The 22,146-nt window shown below is 56.0% G+C and overlaps 3 protein-coding genes across 3 annotated transcripts in view; 2 read left to right on the top strand and 1 right to left on the bottom strand.

Annotated features, from left to right (window-relative positions):
* Nucleotides 1-3,581, top strand: part of SLC46A1 (solute carrier family 46 (folate transporter), member 1) — a 4,027-nt gene extending 446 nt beyond the window's left edge. Inside the window, exons 2-6 of the mRNA XM_010573925.1 lie at nt 4-216; nt 322-1,174; nt 1,570-1,653; nt 2,705-2,861; nt 3,405-3,581. Coding sequence (XP_010572227.1) covers nt 4-216; nt 322-1,174; nt 1,570-1,653; nt 2,705-2,861; nt 3,405-3,480 — 1,383 coding nt within the window. The 3' untranslated portion in view covers nt 3,481-3,581. The remainder of the gene's footprint in view (nt 1-3; nt 217-321; nt 1,175-1,569; nt 1,654-2,704; nt 2,862-3,404) is intronic.
* Nucleotides 3,582-8,246: 4,665 nt separating this feature from the next.
* Nucleotides 8,247-15,188, bottom strand: SARM1 (sterile alpha and TIR motif containing 1). Its single transcript, XM_010573924.1, has 9 exons — nt 14,728-15,188; nt 11,467-12,085; nt 11,074-11,286; nt 10,857-10,948; nt 10,079-10,314; nt 9,870-9,963; nt 9,186-9,375; nt 8,961-9,082; nt 8,247-8,376 (listed from the first exon to the last, which is right to left on the bottom strand). The coding sequence occupies exons 1-9, from the start codon at nt 15,186-15,188 to the stop codon at nt 8,247-8,249; spliced, it is 2,157 nt and encodes a 718-aa protein (XP_010572226.1).
* A 2,904-nt stretch (nt 15,189-18,092) lies between these two features.
* On the top strand, nt 18,093-21,566 carry VTN (vitronectin). Its single transcript, XM_010573635.1, has 8 exons — nt 18,093-18,153; nt 18,637-18,756; nt 19,058-19,378; nt 19,485-19,624; nt 19,898-20,054; nt 20,178-20,327; nt 20,916-21,188; nt 21,378-21,566. The coding sequence occupies exons 1-8, from the start codon at nt 18,093-18,095 to the stop codon at nt 21,494-21,496; spliced, it is 1,341 nt and encodes a 446-aa protein (XP_010571937.1). The 3' UTR covers nt 21,497-21,566.
* Nucleotides 21,567-22,146: the final 580 nt, after the last annotated feature.

Raw genomic sequence — 22,146 nt, 5'->3', positions numbered from 1 at the left:
CAGCAGCCGCTCCCAGCGCCCCGCCGCCGCTGCCCGCCGCTGCCGGCCGCCGAGCCTCTCCTCTTCCTGGCCACCCTGTCCCTCGGCCTGCAGGGTCCCCTGGCCACCCAGTACCTCTGGGACAGGCTGGGGGCCGAGCGGGGTTACAGCGGTCCCAACGGCAGCAGCCCCGCCGGCTGCGGGAACGGCAGCGCCCACGACGATCCCCTGCGGCAGGTGGGAGAAGGGGGGGCCGGGGTTTGGGGGGGTGCTGATGACTCCCGGGGTGGTGGTGGGTGCTGCTGGTCCCGGGGCCTACAGGTGCCTGTTTTTGCTTTGCAGGAGGTGGAAGCGCTGGTCTCCCACTGGAACCTCTGTATCAACCTGGGAGGTTTCTTCGTCGGTCTCTTCTCCGTGACTCTCTTCGGACCATGGAGCGACAGCGTAGGCCGCCGGCCGGCGCTCATCCTGCCGGCAGTGGGTATGGCCGTGCAAGCGGCCATCTATCTTCTCGTCATGTACCGGCAGCTGCACGTTGCCTACTTTCTCCTTGGACGCGTTTTGAGCGGCCTCATGGGAGACTACAACCTGATTCTGGCCAGCTGCTTCGCCTACGTGGCCGACACCAGCGACAGACGGGCGCGCACGTTTCGCGTCGCCATCCTCGAGGCGTGCCTCGGCATCGCGGGCATGCTGGCCAGCGTCGGCGGCGGCCAGTGGCGCAAGGCTCAGGGGTACATCAACCCCTTTTGGCTCGTGCTTGCTACTAGTCTTGCTGCCGCTCTCTACGCTGCTTTCTGTCTTCAGGAATCGGTGAAGCAGCAGAAACCAGCCAAGCTGTTCACGCTCAGCCATTACAAGGCCGTCTACAGGCTGTACGTGGCCCCAGAACGCTTGAGCTCCAGGAGGAAGCTTGCCCTTTACTCCCTGGCTTTCTTTCTTCTTGTCACTGTACATTTTGGATCCAGGGACCTCTTTGTTTTGTATGAGCTTGGGTCCCCTCTCTGCTGGTCTGCTGACCTCATTGGGTACGGCTCAGCCGCCAGTTACCTGGCTTACCTGAGCAGCCTGGGAGGGCTGCGGCTGCTGCAGCTCTGCCTTCAAGACACCTGGGTGGCAGAGATAGGATTGATCTCCAACATTTCTGGACTGGTTGTGATTTCGCTTGCTACTACAACACCACTGATGTTTACAGGTGATGCTGAATTCTTAAATCCCCCTATCTCAGGCTCTTAGCTTAAGAGATGCCAGAAGACGTAGGAGGGCAGTGTGCTTCTGGGAGTTCAAGCACGTGGAGGAAGTTCTGCCTCCGTTTCAGCCCCATGTACCAAGAAAACTGTGGCTTGCTAACAGCAAAGGTGGCCAAACACTAAAGTTGAAAGTGCAACTGTATAGTTCTGAGAATATTAGGTTTCCCAGAAGCTGTATTACACTGCAGACACAGACTAAAGTGCATTATGAGATGCAGGAGGGTGAATTGGGTGTAAATATAGCAGGGAGAAACTGCTTTGAGCTACAGATTTCTGGGATTGACTTTGGAGACTTTATTTTTCAGCTGAGCTTCCCTAATATGCTGTATCTTGCTCACAGGTTATGGGATTCTGTTCCTTTCCATGGCAGCCACTCCAGTCATCAGAGCCAAGCTCTCCAAGCTGGTCAGTGAGATGGAACAGGGTAAGGAGTTGGCCAGTACCTAGCTTAAGCTAGGTTCTGAAACACTGTCTTCTTGGAACATTGAAACCAAACTGCTTTGGGAGGTTGGGACTTCCCTGGCTCGTTTGGACTCCTGTGCCCATGCACTCATCCTCAGGCCCAGGGTAACATTTTATTTTTTCAGAATAATTGTCAGTCATCCATTTAGACTTGCTATATCTTCAAGATGAGGACAAGAGAAGAAAAGCAGGATGAAAAGTATTACATTCAAGCTCAGGAATAGTTCATTCATCCATCTGTTTGTTTCCAAAACTTTGACAAGGAGTAAGAGTTAAAATGGATTATATAACGAGCAGAAAATAGTGATTTCCCTGACGGTGACTTTTTTTCTGTAGATCAGTAACAGTAGGAAGAAACCCAGTGTTGTTAGAGGGTTGTATCATTGACCATGGTGAAAGATCATGTATTACCCATAGGAGGAGCATATTTGCCTTTCTGCCAGTAATTTGTTTGGAGAGCTTGCACTTGCTGTTAAACACTGCATAGGAATGCCTCTGTGGGCAGACAGAGGGGAGGAGGGAATCGAGGTGGGAAAGGTCGAAAGGTGACTGCACAATTCGTGTTTCTTGTATTAGAATGAAGGTGGCACACACTTGATAACAGATTTATGATGCTAAATCTATAAAGCGAAGTCTTCTACTGTACTTAATGTTTAACAAGCGATAAGATGTGCTTGGCAGTAAACAGATCTATATAGCCCTGTCTAAAGCATTTACAATCCAGTTGATATGTAATATCCCTAGCCAGCTCCGGTGATACAAATTCTGGGGGTCAATGAGGTGGTTCTGGCTACAGAGAAGCTGAGTTTCACAGGTTTGGCCTGCGAAGCCAGGAGAGTGTGCCTGATCTCTGCTCGCAGCTTTTGCTTACCACACTTGATAACCAGCCACCAGTTTTCTGATGGGAAGTGCAAACCCTTAGAAAGATTCACAGAATCCCACTGAAGGTGATGTGTTAAAGACGTTTGCAGGTAGGGCTGTCTCACCATTAACCTCTTATATGTATTTTCCAGGTGCTCTCTTTGCTTCTGTTGCCTGTGTGGAAGGGCTGTGTTCACTTGTGGCTACAGGAGTGTTCAACTCTCTCTACCCTGCCAGCTTGCACTTCATGAGGGGATTCCCATTTCTCTTCGGGGCTATAATTCTTCTTATTCCAGCAGCTATTATTGGGTAATTTACTTCAAATTTCTAAACTTTGCCATAGGATGTGTGAAGTGTAATATGAAAAATACTATTTACTCTGCTTAGGATAGAAGCTTACACTTTTTAAGGCGTATTTTCAATTATGCTTATGAGAGGGTGTTTAGTGCCCAGTAAGCAGAGGCGCAGGTCCATTTCTTCTGGCATCTGAATCCTAGCGATAAACCTGTAGCCCAAGTAATGTAGCTGCTGACATTCAAAGTGCTTCAAAGTCTCACTCCACCCTCAGAGTGGAATCCAAAATCTGGAGTTGAAGATCCTCCTTTATGCAAGAGACGGAGCTCTTTTAGCAGTCTCTCTTCCTGTTTCTCTAGTAGTTAAAGCAGAAGTTGTGTCATGATAGAAAACAAATCCCCTGGTAAGTCTTGGGAGAGAGAATGTGTTGGGGTTTGCAGAAGTGCAACAGCTCTTGGCAGGGTCATTTTGTTCTGTTCCTTTGAAACTTTAAAAGTCACTTCATTCAGTGACATCCTAGTGTGCCTTCATAGGCTCTAACTGTTCTTTCTTTCTTAGGTGGATGGAAATCTGGGACTCAAACCGGGACTACAGTCACTTCTCAGATGCTTCCCTGTCCCCTACAGATGACTGAGCAGCAACTTAGCAACAAGGAATTGGCCAGCTCAGCAGTGTCCATCTGAAGACTGCTCTTTATTCTTGCCTTGAAGGACAGATCAGTGTGGGAAGGACACCCTGCTTGTCCTTACTAATTTTTAAATGCCAAATGGTTGGAAATCGTGGCTCTGACTACCAGCAGTAACTTGATTTGCAGTTGCGAATGCCTCCTCACCGTTGTGTTGGCTCATCTGTCAGAGAAAACCCAAGGGACCGAAAAGCCAATCAAGAGTGAAAGCTGTTGTTGGCCATTTGCAAGGCCGCTAGTGGTTTGGGGTTTGGTGGGGAGGGAAGGTTCTACAGCATGCTTTGAGTGATGAGAGAGGACTGAATTCTGGTTTAATTAGCAAACATGTTCCCCTCTGAGTACTACAGCGTGCAGCAAATGAGCTGTTGGCTGTGGGTGAGGCCCAGGCCAAAGCCTGCAGAGCGAGACTGAAGCAGAGGTACCCAACACCGTGCTACTGAGGAGAAAGATCTGCGCTCCGAATCAGTGTGTTGTCAATAAAAGTCATACAAATGTCACGTGCCAGACTAGGCTCCTGCAGAAATCCTTATGATGAGCTGTAGTTTACCACAGGAGTGCTGTTGCTGTCCTTACTGACTAAACTAGCTTTAGCTTTGCAAGTTAGACGTGTCCGAGGGAGAGAATCTAATGCATGAAGTGCTTGTAGTGAGGAGTGCCGGTGGGACGTCCTGCCTGTCTGTCTGCAGCTCAGCCCAGGATTTCAAAGGTACTTTTGAGAAGTAATAGCTCGTGTGGGAATACGTAGGTGCCTTAATTGACAGTTGCCCAAACTGATGAAGTTAACGCTAAAATTGGGCCTCCCTAACTGAAGACCCTTACATTATAAATTTGAGGCCCCAACTGTGATATGTGTGCCCTAGTGTCATGTGAAATTACTGCTGTGCTTATGGCAGAGCCAGAAGCAGTCCTTCCTCATCAATACACAGCGCTGTTGGGATGAGCTGGTGTGGGGACAGGACTAGTGTCTTTGGAGGTAAAATTATGCCCCAAAATTTTGTGTCGGTGATCTCACTTCTGCTGCCCTTTTCAGGATATGTTGGTGCCAGCAAGCAAACCCCGTGTTCATGATACTCATAATTGTTCTTTTCAGAGCATTAACTGTATTGCCTCAATCCTATTTTCTTCAAACTGCCATAAACCAGCAGTTCTGTGTACATTGCATTGCACAGACTGTTCAGATGCATGCAATAATGTCCTTAACACTGAAATTGCTTAGCAAACACGTTACTTTCAGAACGTATAAAACCACTGTTCCCTTTTATGGACCATAAAAAGATAGCTTTTCTTGTACAGCTGTCATTTGTCCTTATCTCGTTCTGTGCTTCTCTCCGTTATTTTCATGTTTCTTCCTTTATTGAAGACTCTGCAGTAAAGAAGCAGCAGCAGGAGGTTATCTGCCCTGTGGAGAATGAGCATGTGAGAGTCCTGAGTCAGGAAGAAATGCAGGTTTGGGACTTGCAAGCAGCCAAAGCTTGCTTTTCCTGAACACCGGAGTAAAGCTTGTGGGAGTGCCTAGTCTGTAACCTGTCCTTCAGTACGCAGTAAATGTGAAATGCTTATATACAGCTTTGTTCCCTGTTCATTAGGAGTTTGTGATAAAAGCAGGAGAACTGGGGAGTAGAGAAGCAGGAGGTGGAGAAGTAGGGAGGCTTTAAGAACTTGGTGTTATGCCACTTGATCCGTGTAGTTACGCCGGTGGACATAGGCAGGAGTTACATGTCTGATTGAGGAACTAAGCCCAGAATTAGCCTCCCTGAGGAACAGGGCATGCCGTGAGTGTTGCATTAGATGTTTGTAGCTGAACTGATTGCGAAGTAAGTCTTCTCTACCAACAGACTCCATGGACGCCAATGCTAGCGACTGCTCAATGTCGTGCAGTGAAGTGAAACTTGTGTACTGGCTCTGCCTTCCTGTTTGTGTCAGTGTGCTTGCAAAGGAGAAATTCAATAGGAACTATTATGCTCTATTAAAAAAATTAAAATAACGTTTTTCTAGGCTGTCCTCCAAGAACTACAACCATGAAGTAAATACATGATCCATGCATTGTGAGTGTGGATGGCAGGTAGAGAGTCCCTGGGGGTGCAGTGAGCTACATCAGTCCATGCAAAGATGAGCATGAAGCGTGGGTCCCCACAGAGAATGGTGCCTGGAGAATGTCAGTTCTGCTGCCCCGTCAGAGGATGAGAAAGCATGACAGCAAGAGAGAGCAAGTGTGAGAAGGCTGCAGGGAGAGAAGTATGTGACACAAACAGAAAAGAGGTGGGGATTTAGAGTATAAACCGGATTTATTAATAACATCTGATAGAACAACTTTCAACACTTTCTGACATGACATAGCAAAGGAATAAGGAAGGGTGAGAACAGAAGGATTCATTTCCTTGAGACGGCTCCAACTGGAAGGGCTGGATATGGGGTGTTTTGTCAAGAGCAGGGCAAGTTCATTAAGGTTAAGATGACTGAATGACGGGGAAACAGGAGGAGTCACAGTCTGGGCAGCTGGAGCATGAGGTGGGATCTCATTGCAGGTGAGACACCTCAGCTGTAGAGAACAAGTAAATCTCTGCATTGAATGGTGGGTGAGGAGGTTAATTGCTAGAGAGCTCCTGGGAAACAAGATACAATAATCTTGCTGTGTGTTATTGTAGGGAGCAAAATCCTCAGGGCTGTTTGTGTGGGACTCCTTCAGTGGCCATGGAGGCCTTGACATTCAAGCAGTTACTCAAGACTTTTCCCTGAAGCAGCTCACAAGTGGCTTTTATCCTTTGGCAGATTCACCTTTGGGCTTACCTGCTGGCTTCCTTGTATTTAATCTGGAGATTAGATAGATTCTATTTATGAAGACTGCTGGGCAGATATAGCTATTAACCTTTCACTGGAGAGCAAAGATGTCATTAACTGTGAGCTGATAAGAACTATCCATAAAGCTGTGATTAAGCACCTGAATTTAACATATTTTTTTTTCCCCCTCAAATGTTCATGGATCTAAGCCGAAAGGAAATGTGTTTGTGTTCCTGCCGGTTAAGGCAGGCAGCAAGGCTTTGGGGAGAGCCAGGAGAAGGACAAGGTAGCTGAGACTCCTCATTACCTCCTGAAAGAGTTGAGTTATCTTGAGCAGGAACAGACAGAAGAGCTTGCTTCTTCTGCAGGGTGGTGCATCAGCCTGGTCTCCAGAGCATCAGAACAACCTGGTCTTCCCTGGGTACGGCTTGCTCTTCCTCCTGTGTGTGCTCTGAACAAGGAGGTCTTTTTGCATTATTCACTTTGCTCTGCATCAGAAAAGACAAACTCAGGTAGGAGCTGCAATTTCTGGTCCTAATTGCAAAATGGCATGTTGTTGAAAGCCTGCTCACCCTCCAAGCAGGTATGAGAAGCAGGACAAGGCCGGGAGGGCAGAATTCAAGGGATGTGTGTCAGGGTGCCTGTGGTTCCTCACCTGCAGTGTTAGCAGCAGGTGCTGCCAGTCCTGCTCCCAGCCGCTGCTCACACCTCGCAGCTTCCACCTGCCCTTTGCATCAACTTTGCTCTTTCCTGATATTTCAAGGTAAGTAGCTGCAAAAAGACCCGGTGGGTGTTGAGAAGAGGTCGGTAGAAAGAAACAAATGCTACTTGGTATTGCATCCAGCAGAGAGTAGGGATAACCCTGAGGTGCTTAGCCAGGGCTGTCAGGGGTGAGTGGTAGTCAGCAAAGAGATAATGCCAGCTCCTGTTTGAAGGAACAGACCATGGGAGATCTGTGGAGCACCAACAACAGGATAAAATGCAGCCAGCGTATAATAACTCCACAAGTACAGTACAGCAATTGGCATCTTCTGTATCTGCATGGATATATGTTTTCCAGAGTCACAGTCCAGCATCCTGCGCCCTATAGGTATAGCCCTGATAAAGTGGTAAAGCTAAGACATCAGATGGAGGGAAGGGGGTTGTTTTAAAAGCACTTTTTGCAAAGACCCTGCGGAAACTTCACATGATCTAAAATCAAACTTCCATCACCAGATTTAAGAGCACAGAGTGGTTTTGCAGCATTAGGAGGTGAAAGGCCCTCAAAGGAGGAAGTGAGCTCATGTGATAAAGGGACATTACTGGGAAAGAGAAAGCTTCTGCTGAGCAGTTTAGAAGGCCTCTGTGTGTTATCTTTCCCAAACATGAGGATTTTGTTAGGGCTTAGCTTTTATTTGCCCTTTCCTGCTCTCAGCTTCTGACCGTAACGATATTCCCGCAGCACACAGCAGAGGCCGTACGATGCTTATGGACCTTTCCCTCTCAACTGGTCTTCCCTCTCGTGTGTCCTCTTGCGATGTACCCCTCACCGATTCCCCAGTTTTCGGTCCTCAGAAGATCCCTCCTCTTCAGACGTGTTTCTGGGGGAAGCTGCAGCCATTTGCGGGGCTCTGGACAGTGTCGGTCTTCCTCGGACCCCCTGCATTGCAGGAGTTGTAGCCTGCATGTCCTGCCACCCCAAGGGAGGATGTGGAAGACAACCGGTCCATCCCAGAGTCCACCCTGGCTTTGCTTACCAGGCACCGTCTAAGTGAGTCCTGGCATTTTAGCTCCAGAGGTTTGCATTTGGAGGGTGAAGGGGGGGGCTAACGAGACACAGGCCTTGTCTCAAGCCAGGGTACTAAGGTGGGGAAAAATCTAGAAGGAGAAATTTGGCCCCACACAAAAAGGGGTCACCTGGGAAGTCTCTGGAGGGGATGAGGCAGCCAGCTTGAGTTCTAGGTCTGCCCCAGGGAGGGCAAGCAGTCCAGGCCGTTCTCCGACCCAGCTGAGGAGTCCCGGGAGGAACGGCCCTGGAGAAAGCGGATGATTTTGTCGATTGTCGCCTCCTGGTACTCGTGGGACCACCTGTGTTCGAGGGGAAAATTTGATTTAATTTTTCTGTTGTGCGAGATGCCACGAGATAGCTCAGTTCATTTGAGCCAGGAGCCAGAGACGCCCTTCCTCCACCCCAGCTCTCTGGGAGCACCCCTTTTCCCTGCGGAAAATGGAGGAATGCTGGATGCTGAGGGAAAGCCCCTTCCCCTGTGCCCTGCCAGGCTGGAGGGCTACGAGCAGGCTGGGATGCCAGCCCGGGGCACTGCTGCACGAAGGGGGAGCAGGAGGGCGAGAGGAGCCCAGGTGAGCTGCGAAACCTGCGAAACCTGCCAGCATCGCTCCTGCCGGGAGGGTTGGGGCAGGAGGATGGGCGTCCTCCCATCGGGAGCTCTGTTACCCAGTGGAGCCCCAAGCACAAAACCAGCAGGAGGGTTATGGTGGGGACCTTTGCTCCCTTCGTGCTCTGGAGTACCTGAAGTGACTCAGCCCCCCTTTGGCCTGTTCTGCCTCCCTCATCTGTTTCTCCCAATTTCCTTGTGCTCTTTGCTACTGCTTATGCAAGCCGTTCTCTCCAGGTGTCAAGGAACCCCTTGACAGAGGTTCCTTTTACTTACTTGATACCATTAAATTTCAGGACAGCCCTCATGTCCTTGGGAAGTGTTTCGGGGTCCGGCCACTCAAAATGGTCTGTAACAGGTACAATGTTTTTTCCAGAGTTCAGGGCTGTCACAATCTCCTGCAAGAACATGCAGGTGCTCAGGCTTTGACCCGTGTCAGCTCGTCGCCAGCCCCTTCCTGCTCCAACATCCACCAAGATCCCACCCGGTGGCATCTCCTACCTTGTGCACCCAGTCCTTGCACTCAGGGTCTCCCATGCATTTATCCAGTGCGTTTGGCGAGAGGACCAGCACAAAATTGCGGGCACTCATGACGCTCTGGACCAGCTTGTCCTCAAACTTCCCTGCCTCCAGCTTCTCCACGTCGATGAAGACGCTGAAGCCGTGCAGCTGCAGGTGGACCTTCAGCAGGCTGGTGGCAAGAGGGGACAGCACCATGAAGAGAGCTACTACCAGTGCCCGGCTTTCACGTGCTCTCCCACCATGTCGGCCAAGACATGGTGAGACGGAGGAGCAGCAAACAAGCTCCTGCAGAGAACAGCACGGTCCTTGAGATGCCAGCTGTCAGCCCAGCCTGCTTGCAGGTGTCTGGGCCCACGCGGAAAACACAGGGAGCTGGATATTAACTCCCTGCTGTGATCCCCTACAGCCCTACGAGTACAGCATGAGAAAAGGGTAAGTCAGTGTCAAAGAGGGACAGGATGGCAGTGACAGGACTGGAATTAGCCTGTCCACCGCACAGCTTATGGCACGTGCTGTCCCCATTTGCACTGCAGCTTTTGGCAGCCTCTCCCTCCTTCCAGCTGCAGGCTGCAGCTCTTCTGGCTCCACGCTCTTCCCACAACCGATCACCAGCCTTCCCTCTGGGCTTCAGCCCAGCACCATAACATTGCCTGCAGGACTCACCTGGCCAGCTGCGACCCAGTGCTCCTCCGGTAGCTGATAAATACATCGGTCCCATCGGACGCCGTTTGCAGCGTTATAGGGGAGTGAAGCATTTCTAGGCAGAGCAAACAGCAACCAAAAGTTAAAAATACCCAACGGCTTGTCTCAAGCCCTCAATATTCGCCCCCACCCGCCTGATCCAGCACAGAGAGCAGCAGCGGGACCCGCACCCCGTGCAGCAGTGAGGATGCGGACGCGGTGGAAACCCATGTTGATGTGGCAGTCCTCCTGCAGCTGCTGCTCCGTCACCCGGTGCAAGAAGTTGCGGTTGATGCCGCATGTCAGCAGATTGTACGTGTACTGACGAAACTTGGGGTCGATGCTGCCCAGCCAGTCGGCCAGGTTGCTGCGGTCACAGGTGGAATAATTTGCGAAAGTCTTCAGCTCTATCAACTCCCGGAAAAACCTGGCAGAGAAACAAATGAAAGCATGGAGCAGGGAGGGGAGGCTGCTGGACAAGGCAGGACCTAGAGACGTTTGGTACCACATCTTTTATCTGCACAGGAGAGAGTGCAGCTACATGCTGCGGTGAAGAATGAGCTAAAGGAATAGAAAAAGAGAACAGCTGTGTGACTGCGGGAATGTTGGTCCTCAGAACATGGAGGTATGAGGAGCTCAGCTGAGGGAGGAGAAGCTCGAGTAAGTTCCCATCTTTGTGGGTAACTTGCAGGATATCACCTCCCCTGTGCCATAGGTGGTCTCTCCCCATCCCATACCTCTCCCGTGCATTGGCCCCACTGCAGGAATCCCTCTGGGACTGCATACTGCACTGGAAAAGCCCTGGCATTTTGAGGATCTCTGTTCCAGCCTACACCAGCGCCAGGTCTTGCATTCTGAGGATCTCTGTTCCTGTCTTTGCAAGAAGGGAAAGGCCCAGAACTTTCCCCTGGCTCTGCCACCATAGTGATGACCATGAGAGAGGCCAGCATGCACTGGTGGTGGTCCTACCTCTTCCGAGTGATGCTGGAGTCCATCCCCAAATCCTCCTGCAACTCCTCCTCCGTCAGCCTCAGGAGAATGTCCCCATCCACCTGGTGGTCCTGCCAAGAGAAATCCAGGCTGGAAAGGTCCCAGGAAAAGCTGTCGGGTGAGATGCCTACACCTCTGCTGCAGGATGGGGCAAAAGGGCCCATCCAGGAGTCCCTCCCCCAGCACGCAGCCCTACCAGGAAGCTCTGGCAGTATTTGTTGAATCCGATCTGCTGCAGCCACGTCTGCACCTCACAGGGCTTCCAGTTGGGAACTGTGGGCAAGATGCGCCGAGGAACCTCCTCCCCTATCACGCGCAGCACCTTTTTGGCCAGGGAGGAGGTGGTGCTGCTGGTGGAGTAGCACACTACCCTCTTCAGGCTCTGGGTAGCCCCAATCTCACTGAAAATCTGGGGACACAAAGGGAGGAGACATCACTTTGCTTTCCCTCCTCCTCCCCGCAACCTGTGCCGGGCAAGCCGAGGACCAGGGTACTTGGTGAGCTCATAGGGGAACAAAAGACATCAAGGTGCAGTTGTGGCAACCCTTCCCTGTTGCATCTCCTTCCTTCAGGCCAACCTACCCTTTACCTTTGTTTTCTTCTGCCTGGTTTTGATGGCAGCCTCCGTGCAGAGGTAGAAGGCAGCGATGCACTGTGCTTCCAGCCGCGAGCTGTCCAACAAGGGTACCAGCCGCTGCAGGTCGTCCGCTGTCCTTCCCTGGCTGTTGTCACTGCTGCCTAACATCTCACAGGCGAACTGCTCCGGATCCAGCGAGGCGATGAACGGCTCCACCAGCGCCAGCGTCCCCGAGCGCTCCACCTCCTTCTCGATTTCTTTGTTGGTGGCCAGCACTGTGATGGCCAGGCACGCATGCAAGCGGATTAGGTCATCGTCCCTTGAGAATACCAGTGGGAAAAGCCATTCTGCCGTCCTCTTCTCGATCATCAGGCGCTGGTTGGCCTGCCCTCCGTACATGGCACAGTTGGCCAGGGCCATGGCGCAGTGCCGCAGCACGATGGGGTCCGTCCAGCGGCACCAGTAGAGGATAGCATCCAGGCCTCCATCAGAGATGAGCTGGAAACAGGTCTCCTCAGTGTGTTTGAACATGTGCTCCAGGATACCAGAGACGCTCTGCGCCAGCTGAGGAACATCTCGCTCCTTGGCTAAGTTCAGAATCACTCCCAGACCGATCCGAGCGATCCGATCCCTGCAGGAAGGAGAGGCACAGCAGGTGAGGAGCAGACGGCCATGCAGGGAGTGAGAACAGGGACTGGTGTGTGAACTCCCCCGTGCTTTGGTGGTGTTTGCCCCATGACAGCCAGATGTTTCCCTGTGGGACATGGCAGCCAGATATGCTGCCAGGCTGCAATGCATCGAGATGCGACAGGCTGGTGTTGGAAGAACCTGTCTGGGTCTGATGGAAGAGCTTGTGATGGCACAGGACATGGGGTGCATAGCCCAGGACCACCATGCCAGAGACTCTTGTGCTCCAAGTAAGACATATGTAGCAATTAACAGTGCAGGGTAGGCTAATGCCAGGCTAGAAATAGATCTGCTTAGTCAGCTTTGTGGGGCGTGTGCGAGCTGCTTCGTGTTCGGGGGTGAAAACTTGTTTGTCCCTAACTGGTGCTGTCCTCTGGCTGCTCTCCAGATTGGTGCCAAGCCCTGGACAGGGGTTTCACATCTGGTTGAGCAACCACGCAGAACTGGCCACGGGGGCGTGCGAGAGACAGGGATCTGCCTGTCCTGGGATGGCAGCGTGGAGGCAGCTTGGAGGAAAGCCGTTTATTTCCTCAATCCTGCGCTCTCCTAGAAGAGGACAGCAAGTCTGGGGGCGGGTGGCCGAAGGCCACCAGCTGCTGCTCGGCCATGGCTGGCCTTGGGAGCCCTGTGCTACGAGGATGGTCTTAAAATGGCACCTGAATGGGGCTGTGCCCTAAAAGCATAGAGTGAGGAAAGGGGAAATGATGGGCCTTTGGCTGACATCCCATGAGCTTGCCTGGGGCGAGGGGGCAGCTCCATCCCTGGCCTTAGAAATGACCCGTTTGGTGCTGGGATGGAGCCTCTCGGTTCACAAGGCACAAGCGCGGGTGCAGATGCCCCATGTCCTGCTGCTCATGAGGGCAGCAGTGTGTTTGACCCCCAGTGATGGCGGGGGTGAAGACACGCCAGCCTCTCTGCGCTGGCAGGCGGGAAGAGCATTTCTGGGAAGTCTGATGGCCCACATGGCTTGTGTTGACCTTGGGGTGGGTTTGGCAGCAAATGCTGTGGAGAGCTCTGGAAAAAATACCCTCAGCCTGGGACTGGCTCCAAGCCCAGACTCGGCCACGGAGCTGGATGACACAGCCCTGCCAGGTCCCCGACTCCCTGCAGCCATGGGATGGAGCCAGGACTGGTCCAGCTCCCAGCTAAGCACCGCTGCTGCTGCACACGGATGCTGGGAGAGGTCTCTAAGCCAGAGGCCTGGACCCAGGGGGGACCCTACACCTCCCTGCCATCGCTCAGAGGTTGATGGTGGGTCAGGCTGCAGAGAGCGAGGGGCTGGGGGCCCACGGCTGCTCCAAGACCCTGACCCATGAACTGTTCCTGGAGCAGAGATGGCAACTCCAGCAGCTGCTTTCTCTTGCCAGGAAGCTAAGTGCTGAATTCAGACCGTGCCAGGGATGTTTCCTGGGATTAATTCCACTCTAATGGACTTTCCTGATTTAGCTGTTGCTTCTTTTTACCTGCCAGTGCATGCAGTGAGGTCCAGGCTTCAAGTCCACAACCTCACAGCAAAACACATCGCCCATGAAGCTGGAGCAAGACGGTAAACTTACTCCACAAGCACCCCAAGCCCTGGCTGGGGCCGGCTGGGCTTGGGCGAACCAAGGGAGAGCGGAGCTGGCAGAGCCTTGTGTTTGCCTGTGGGGTCTCAGGAGAGAAAGGCCTGATCCTGACCCAGCTTGTGGCAGGTATATGGCTCCTCTCTGGGACCAGCACACCGCAGGTGGTGCCATTGGCACATGCCAAACCAGACACGGGGCAGAGCGGAGAGTTTGACTGTCAGGGGACCTTGCGGGAGTGCGTTCCTGGTGTTTGAAGGGCGAGCTGCGTGCGGGTGCTGCATCAGCACTGCTGTGCGTTTAGATGTGTTGGGTGCCACGTGCGCACATGCACCCTCGTACACGCGCTGGTATATACCCACACATGCACACCCACGCTCCCACCCTGCCTGTGCCGATGCTTTGGCAGAGCCAGCCCAACGCCTTTCACCTGTCCTGGGGAGCAGCACACGCATCTCCAGCCCCTGAGCTAGGGGCCATGGGCTGGGGGGGGCTCTGAGGGCCGCTGACCAGCTGGCCCCCTCCTTATGGCCTCAATCCTGCCCTGGTCAGCAGCAGAAAGTCTCTGGGAACCGGCTTTGTCCTCCTCCTTCTGCGGTTATGTCTAAGGGGGAGCTGTGTCTCATCCTTGGGGTCTGATGCTCTGGGCCAGCCAAACCGACCCAGCTCAGCCACGAAAGGAGTCTTATCTGGGTGGCCCCAGGCTGCTGGTGGCTGATGAGGACACCCCGATCCTCACCAGCATCCCTGAGCTGGGGCTGGTCCTTCTCCTTCCAGCCGTGGAGGCTGATGCCATTGCCTGGGCGTGACCAGCAAGTCAGGGACCCCGCAGTGCAAGTGCTGGGTGTGGGGGGGACATGGCGTGGAGCTGAGGGGGTTCGGTGCACCGGGAGCACCCGGAGCATGGAAATTTGGGGGGTGTGGGTGGGATGGGTGGAGGAAATCCTTGCTGTGTTCGGGGAGGCAGGCGAGCCTGCGGAGGGGAGGGCTGTGCCTGGCTGGGGGGGGCTCTTTGCAGACTCACCTGTTTTCTGCCACCAGGATCTGCTCCAGGAGTTTTCCTGCCTGGCACTTGGTCTCCAGCTCCGCCGTGTACAGCAGGTTCAGCAGCAGGTCTAGGCCCCCCTCCAGGCGGATCACGTCGCACAGCACTTTGGCCACGTCCCTCCCCAGCGTGGGCATCCCCCAGGCTTCCTCCACCAGCTGGAAGACCTCGCCAATGGCCCTCCTCAGCTCCGCAGGGCTGGCTGCCTGCTTGGCGCAGGCGATGGCCCGGTGCAGGGCAGGCAGAATGCGGTCCAGGGCTGCCCGCACATCCGTATTCACCCCGGGGGAAACCTCCCGGTGCTCCCTGGAGCTGCCCCCGCCTGCCCAGCTGCCCGCCTGGCTCACGCACTCGGGCACCGCCAGCCTCTCCGCAGTCGACATGGCAAAGAACCGACACAGTTTATAGAGGGAGACGAGCAGGGTGAGCACCATCGGCATCTCCTAGCGCAGCATCCTCGGTCACCCGCTCGCTGGGAGCACCCAGCCAAGGCCACCACGCTCCTTGGCGAGACCCGAGGTGGCCAGAGGGGAGGTGCAGGAGAGGGGACGGAGCTGGCCCAGGGTCCAGCCGCAGGGCTGGGCTGCTGGCTCCCTCTCCCCTCCTTACCCTGCTGGGATGCAAAGCTGGAAGCTGTGGCAAAAGCCGCCTTCTCAGAGCCAGGCTCAGCATCTCAGGTCCTCAGGGGCTGATGTCACCCTGCGCAGGCGCCGCCTCTCCAAGGAGGGGCTCATGTCTGGGCAGCAGCATCCCCCTCCTCGCTGCAGATGCTCTGGCATCCCCCTGGACCCCTCCTGCCACAGCCCTCTGCCTGCCCAGCCTGAGCTGGGGCTCGTCCTGCTGTCCCCATGGCCCGTGTCCCCTCCCTGCCCGAGCTGCTGTGGAGTCTGTGGTCACCTCCACAGCAGGCAGGGACCCCCATGCTGCTTTTGCAGCAGGTCTCCCCAGGACCCTCTGTGATGGGTGGTGGCCATGGCCGTGGTCACGGGGAGGTTGTGGCCATCCTGGCACTGCATTTTGAACCCGTTTGGTATCAGTGCAGAGGGGTAAAGGGCTCCCTTTGTGTGAGAGAAATTCAGAGCAGCTCTTCTGGGTGGGCTCAGGATTTGCATGATAAAAGAAAGAGCAGAGGCAGCCTGGGCCCCTTTTATTTTCTTCTTTTCCAGGCCAGACGTGCTCAGGGCAGAAATGCTTTGGACGCTTCTTGTCTGTGTTGGGAGGAGCAGCTTAAATCCTTGGCTCCAAAACCAGGTTGTTGCCAGCTCAGACTGAGACTTAAATTCAAGTTGATGTTTTGATGCGACAGAGTCGCTTTTAATCCTCTCTGAATCCACTACGCAGGGACAGACAGAGGAAAGGGACATTAGCTCATAGCAAAGGACAGTAAACAAGGCATCCTGAGCAGCACAGGACGGCAGGAGAGGCTCAGCACAGAACCGGTAAGGATTTTCCTGATAAATTATTATTAAGCAGGGGTAATGATATGGGCTATAGCAGTGCAGCACAGCAGAGGGGTTTGCTACCTTGGAGGAGGCTGCTGCCTGGGGAGAGCAGGATTCAAACCATTCCCTTAGGCTTGTCCTGACAAGCCCAGAGAGCTGCGCTTTGCTTAGTTTTGCTTTGCTTTGTTTTTTGAGAGGGGTTTCCAGCACCAGCAGCCTGACCTCTGGGAATGGCAGAGATTCCCAGCCTTGCCCCGGAGGATCAGCCCCATCGCCTGAGCTCTCCTCCTCCTCGCTGGCTCTGCTCAGCCCTTGGCTGCAAGGTCTCCCCAGGGCCCTGTTACCCCAACCAGCCCCTCTCCTGGCATCTCCTCCTGCCATGCTTTGAGCACAGCAGCCAGGGAAGGGCTCACCGAGGCTTCGTGGGTCTGCGGTTGCTGGTGGTCAGGACCCTGGAGCAGCAGGAGGGAGCTTTGTCTCAGCAGATCAGCAAAGGCAGCTCAGACATTGCCCAGCCCTTCTTCCCCCAGCCTTCCCACAAGCCTGCACCCTCTCAGGGCACTTGTCCCCCGTGTTTGATTCAACAGGGATGGGATGAAGCTTTAGTGCAACGCTGGGCTGGTGCTTGCACCCGGGGATGCTGCCAGCCCCACTATAGCTGAGGCCAGGGGGCAAGGAGGGGGGTGACAGGGCTGCAGGAGAAGTCCTGCCCCAACAGTCCATGTCTGGTGGCTGCCCTCGGCTCACCAGGGCTTTCCAAGTGGAAATGCCTTTCTCACCACCAAATCAAAGCTCTTTCCAGCAAGGGTGGGAGCGGCCAATGCCGGGAACTGCCTGTGTCCGAGCCGGCAGAGGCGAGGCCTCTGGAGAAGCGGGCACCCTGCTCCTGTTCTCTCCCTGACTATTCCATCACTTATTAAAGCCCAGAGCTTCGCTGCTCCTGCCCCGGGGCTGGGACAGACCTCATGGATTTCCTGCCCCAGCAGTGCCACGGCAGTGGAGGCAGTCAGAGGCAGTAGCTCTGTAGCCTCGTGTGTGTTTGCTCCTTGCCCCTCATTAAATAAACATCCCAGAGTTATCAAGAGCTGCCAAAAGAGCTGAATCAACATTAATTAGTAACCAAAAAGATTGGTCAGAAAGGGAATGATGGGAGCAAAATACACAGGCTGTTGTTTGTCTACAGTAGTGAAAGTGCAGAGGGCTCCTGCTCTCCTTCCCTCCAGGCTTCTCACCTCTGGCCCCTGGTCCCCCATGCACGGAGGTGGCATCTGCCCCATCCACAGCCACCCTGCCTTCAGGCTCCCCAGGTCTGCTCCCAGCCTTGCTGACACTGAGAAAGCCGAAATCCCAAGAACAAGTCCTCCAAAACGGTGACATTTTGGGCAAGCAGAAGCCCGGGACTTTTCCTTTTGCCCTCTGAGCATCGCTCCCCCATCCCCTCTCGTTAGGGTTTTTGTCTTGCCAAGACCAGGCTGGGAAAGGGCCTGCCCTTGAGACAGAGGCTGGGAGCTTTAATACCATGAGGTTTGCTATGAAATAAGAGTGGCAGGACCTCAAAACTGGTTCCTGGCTCTGGCCTGCTGTGCCCTCCAGCTCTCTGAACCAGTGCCCAACCTGCACCCGGACTGGGAAGGCTCTGGCAGCAAAGGCACAGCTGGTGGCTCTCGGAGCTGCCTGCACGCGTGGGGAGCCCTGTCCCCCCCCAAACGCACCCGGCTTGATACGGACTGCAGGGTATGCTGGGTGGGAGAACGTCTCTGCCCCTTTTCCCCTGCTCTGACCTTGGCCTGTTTGTTTTCTCCTGCTGGGGCAGGCTGAGCAAACAGTGGATGCGAGGGACCCGGCCGCAGCTGCGCTCCAGCCCGCACAGTCGCAGGAGAGCTGCGCTCCCGGCTGCCCAGGATGAGGCTGCTCTTCCCTGCCCTTGTGCTGGCCCTGCTCGCCGCTGCCCGTGCTGCTGAAGGTGAGCCGGAGCCGGCCAGCCCTGTGCTGGCTGCCTCCAGCTTGCAGTCAGGGTGGGGATGGAGTGAGTGCGGCTCCGGGGCTAATGGAGGGGCTGGGGAGGGTGAGGAGGGGACAAGGTGGTGGCTGTGGCCACTGGCCACGTTGGCTACACCTTGCAGCGTGGGGAGAAAGCAAGCAGGCAGCACAGGGGTATACGTGGTGCCTGGGCAAATCCCTGGCCGTCCTACAGCTGGACTGCCAGCGTGGAGCTGGGACCCCGGCATAGCCTGGTCCATGGCTCCCATCCCAGCAGGACCTGGGTGGGAGTGGGGAGAGGTCCTGCTGTAGCCCCTGGTGATGGGGTTGACCATGGAGAGTTGGGGTCCCCCCAGCTGGGACATGCCCATGTTTGCTTTCACCCCTGCAGCTGGGCTGGGGGGGAGGCACCGGCCCCACTGCCCACCCACATTATTCCTCCCGTGCTGGCGGGTGGCTTTTGCAGATTCCTGTGCAGGCCGCTGCGAGGATGGCTTCGACGCACGGCGTAAGTGCCAGTGTGACACTCTCTGCGTGTACTACCAGAGCTGCTGCAGCGACTACTCCACCGTCTGCAAAGCCAAAGGTACTGGTCCTGCAGCCGCCCTCCCGCTGGGGCAGGGGCTGCCGGGCTGGCCGTGGGTGCCTGATACTGCAGGGGCTCGGAGGGGTCCGTGCTGGGTCAGGTCTGCACCCACCTGTGTCCACAGAGCCAGGATTTGGTGCTCATGGTGCTGCAGCACCAGGGATTTTTGGCAGCTGGCTCGCTGCTGCCTGCGGCATGGGGTCCATGCAAATCTGTATTGCCTGGGAGCAAGCGGCTCCTGCACCCAGACCCTGTGGGAGACGCTCAGGGCTCTCCCGGACCAACCTGCTCCCTCCCACAGTGACCCGGGGAGACGTGTTTGCCTTGCCGGAGGATGACTACCTCGACTACAACCTCACCGTCGACCTTGGCACTGTAGCGGGTACCGAGGTGGCCCCCACAGAACTGCCCACGTCCCTGTTGCCGGCGCAGACCACACCAGAGAGCGAGCTGGACCTGGACCCCAAGGAGATGCTGACGGAGGTGCCTGTACAGGTGGTGCCCACCACACTGGATGGGCTTGGGGAGCACAACCCCGTGGAGGACCCCGAGGAGCTGTGCAGCAGGAAACCTTTTGATGCCTTCACTGACCTGAAGAACGGTTCCCTTTATGCTTTCCGAGGTACCTCGGGGACCTTTCCTGGGCACATGGGACATGCTGCCGCACCGTCACCCTGTGCCGGCAGTTGCAGTCCCTCCTGCCGCTCTCACCTCCCCTCTCTTCCCAGGGAAGTACTTCTATGAGCTGGACGAGAAAAGCGTGCGGCCCGGCTACCCCAAGCTCATCAGCGACGTCTGGGGCATCGAGGGCCCCATCGACGCAGCCTTCACACGCATCAACTGCCAGGGCAAGACTTACCTGTTCAAGGTGGGCAAGAGCCTGACTGCAGGGCTCGGGGTGCTCCTGGGGTGGCCGGTACAGCCCCCCAACCCACCCTGGCCTCACCCTGGCACCCTCCATGCACGCACACACACAGTGGCTGCCAGATATCTCCAAATCCCTGCGGCTGTCCAGGGCCCCAGGCAGCCACAGCCTCACCACAGGGCTTCCCAGCGTCTACTCGCTCCTCTGGGCAGACCAGCGCCTGGGGAATGCTGCACCCAGTTCCCTGACCCCCCCTCTGTCCCACACCCCCCCCAGGGCAGTCAGTACTGGCGCTTTGATGACGGAGCCCTGGACCCCGGGTACCCACGCGACATCTCTGAGGGCTTTGAAGGCATCCCGAACGACATCGACGCGGCCTTCGCCCTCCCTGCGCACAGCTACCATGGCAATGAGAGAGTCTATTTCTTCAAGGGTAAGGGCAGCTGTGCAGCCCGGACAGAACCTGGCACCAGCAACCGTGGGCAGGACACCCCTCCAACTACTGCTCCCCCTCGAGTATGTGTCCCCCACTAATGCCCCGCGCATCTTCTCCTAGACAAGTACTACTGGTCCTACGACTTTGCCCACCAGCCCACGCAGGCTGACTGTGAGAAGTCCTCCCCCTCCGCTGTGTTCAACCACTATGCCTTCATGAACCGGGACAGCTGGGAGGACCTCTTCCATGTCCTCTTTGGTGGCAGGATGAGTAAGGGCTGGGCCAACGCCGGGGAAAAGGGCTGGCGGGTGCCCACATTGATGGGGTGCGAGGGGTGCAGACACCCAGGGAGGAGGGAGCGATGCCTGGAAGTGCAGGCAGGCTGGATGATCCCCCATGCTGGGCAGGAGCCCGGGCTTTGCACAGGAACCCCCCCCCCAGGCCACAGCTGCATCTCCCACAGCATCCCAAATCCCACCTTCTGCAGCCCTTATGCCCCACGCTACCGAGCCCATCACCAGCCACCTCGCACCACAGCGTCGCTGCTGGGGAGTGTTTATTCCCACTGGAGCTGGAGATGCCACAGGAAAACCCCAGCCCCAGGAAAGAGAAATGAAAGATGGAGAGGAGGAGAAGGGGCGTCAGCAGCACAGGGCTGATCCCAGACAAGGGTTGGGTGATGGGCTGCTCCCAGCTCTGCCTGGCCCATGTCCCCGTCACACATCCCAGCCAGGCTGGGATCCTTTGGAGCATCCCTGTGGGTCTCGGAGCAGGTGCTGGGGGGCTGCCTGTGGGGCTGGGCTCAGCTCACCCCCAGACGTTGCTGCCCCTCTCACTCACCCTCTGCCTCTTTGCCAGTCGGGGCGAGCAGCCCACGGTACATCAGCAAAGACTGGCGGGGGGTGCCCAGCCAGCTGGACGCTGCCATGGCCGGCAGGATCTACGTGGCCTCCCAGCAGCCCCGGAGAAGGAAGTCTCGCCGCCAGCGCAAGAGGTACAAGAGCCATCGGTCACTGAATTTGGGTTTCTGGGGCTGGCTGCAAAACGACTCCGACTCTGCAGGTGTCGAAAGCGACTGGCTGTCGGGCTCCCAGTGTGAGACCCTCCAGAGCGTCTACTTCTTTGTAGGAGGTGAGTGTGGGGCAGCAGGATCTGGGAGAGATGCAGAACCAGGGCTGCCGGGGCAGGGGGAGGTCTCCTCTCGCTCCGTGATGTCCCTGAGCTCTGGGATGCAGTGGGAACCTTCCCAGCCCAGGGCTGGCAGCTCCCCGCAGCTCTGCCCTGTGGGCAGTCCTGACAGCCATCTCCCCTTCCTCCCAGACAAATACTACCGTGTCAACCTGCGCACCAAGCGCGTGGACCTGGTGCAGCCCCGCTACCCCCGCTCCATCGCCCAGTACTGGCTGGACTGCCCGCAGCCCGGGGAGGAGAGCACCTGAGAGGGCTCCTCCAGAGCCGCCCAGCGGCACAGACCCTAGCTAGACAGAAATAAACTGTGAGTGCCGTGCAGGCTGGAGAGCCCCGTCTGTCCGTCCATCCATCCGTCCCACGGTCTGCGCGGTCCTTGTAGTCTGAGATCGCCGTGCCCCCGAGAGCTGTGGTTGTCCCCCCAGGTATAACAACTGTGCGTGGGCTGTGCCAGATCCCTGCTGCTGGCCTGGTTCACGGCGCAGCTGCGGGTCCTCAGATCTGCTCCGCCAGCCACTCCGGTGCCTCTTCCCACTGGAGGAGAGGGACGGTGCCGGCGGCTGCCAGCCAGGAGCCAGCAGGGTCAGGTCTCCAGCATCCCCGGGATCAGGTCCACAGCCCCATGCATGAGCAGCTGGGCTCCGGCTGGGTGCCCATTCCCGAGGGACCCCATCTGAGGCACTGCCTGGCTCCCCCCCGCTGCCCTGCTCACCTCTTGGCTCTGGCGATCCCGGCCACGGCGGTGCTGAAGGAATGACCCTTCCCTCAGGGCTGGGACGGCGCTCGGGACCTGGCAGCTCCCGGGGGAGTGGGTGCCGCTGAGATGAGCTCCTGCTCCTGCCCCGGCTCCTGCCGTGAGGACACATGAATAAACCCTGACCCCCTGCCCCCCACCCCACCC

Source organism: Haliaeetus leucocephalus, unplaced genomic scaffold, assembly GCF_000737465.1.
Source record: "Haliaeetus leucocephalus isolate CR32 unplaced genomic scaffold, Haliaeetus_leucocephalus-4.0 Scaffold395, whole genome shotgun sequence".
NCBI lineage: Eukaryota > Metazoa > Chordata > Aves > Accipitriformes > Accipitridae > Haliaeetus > Haliaeetus leucocephalus.
This window is presented reverse-complemented; position numbering and strand designations above follow the sequence as displayed.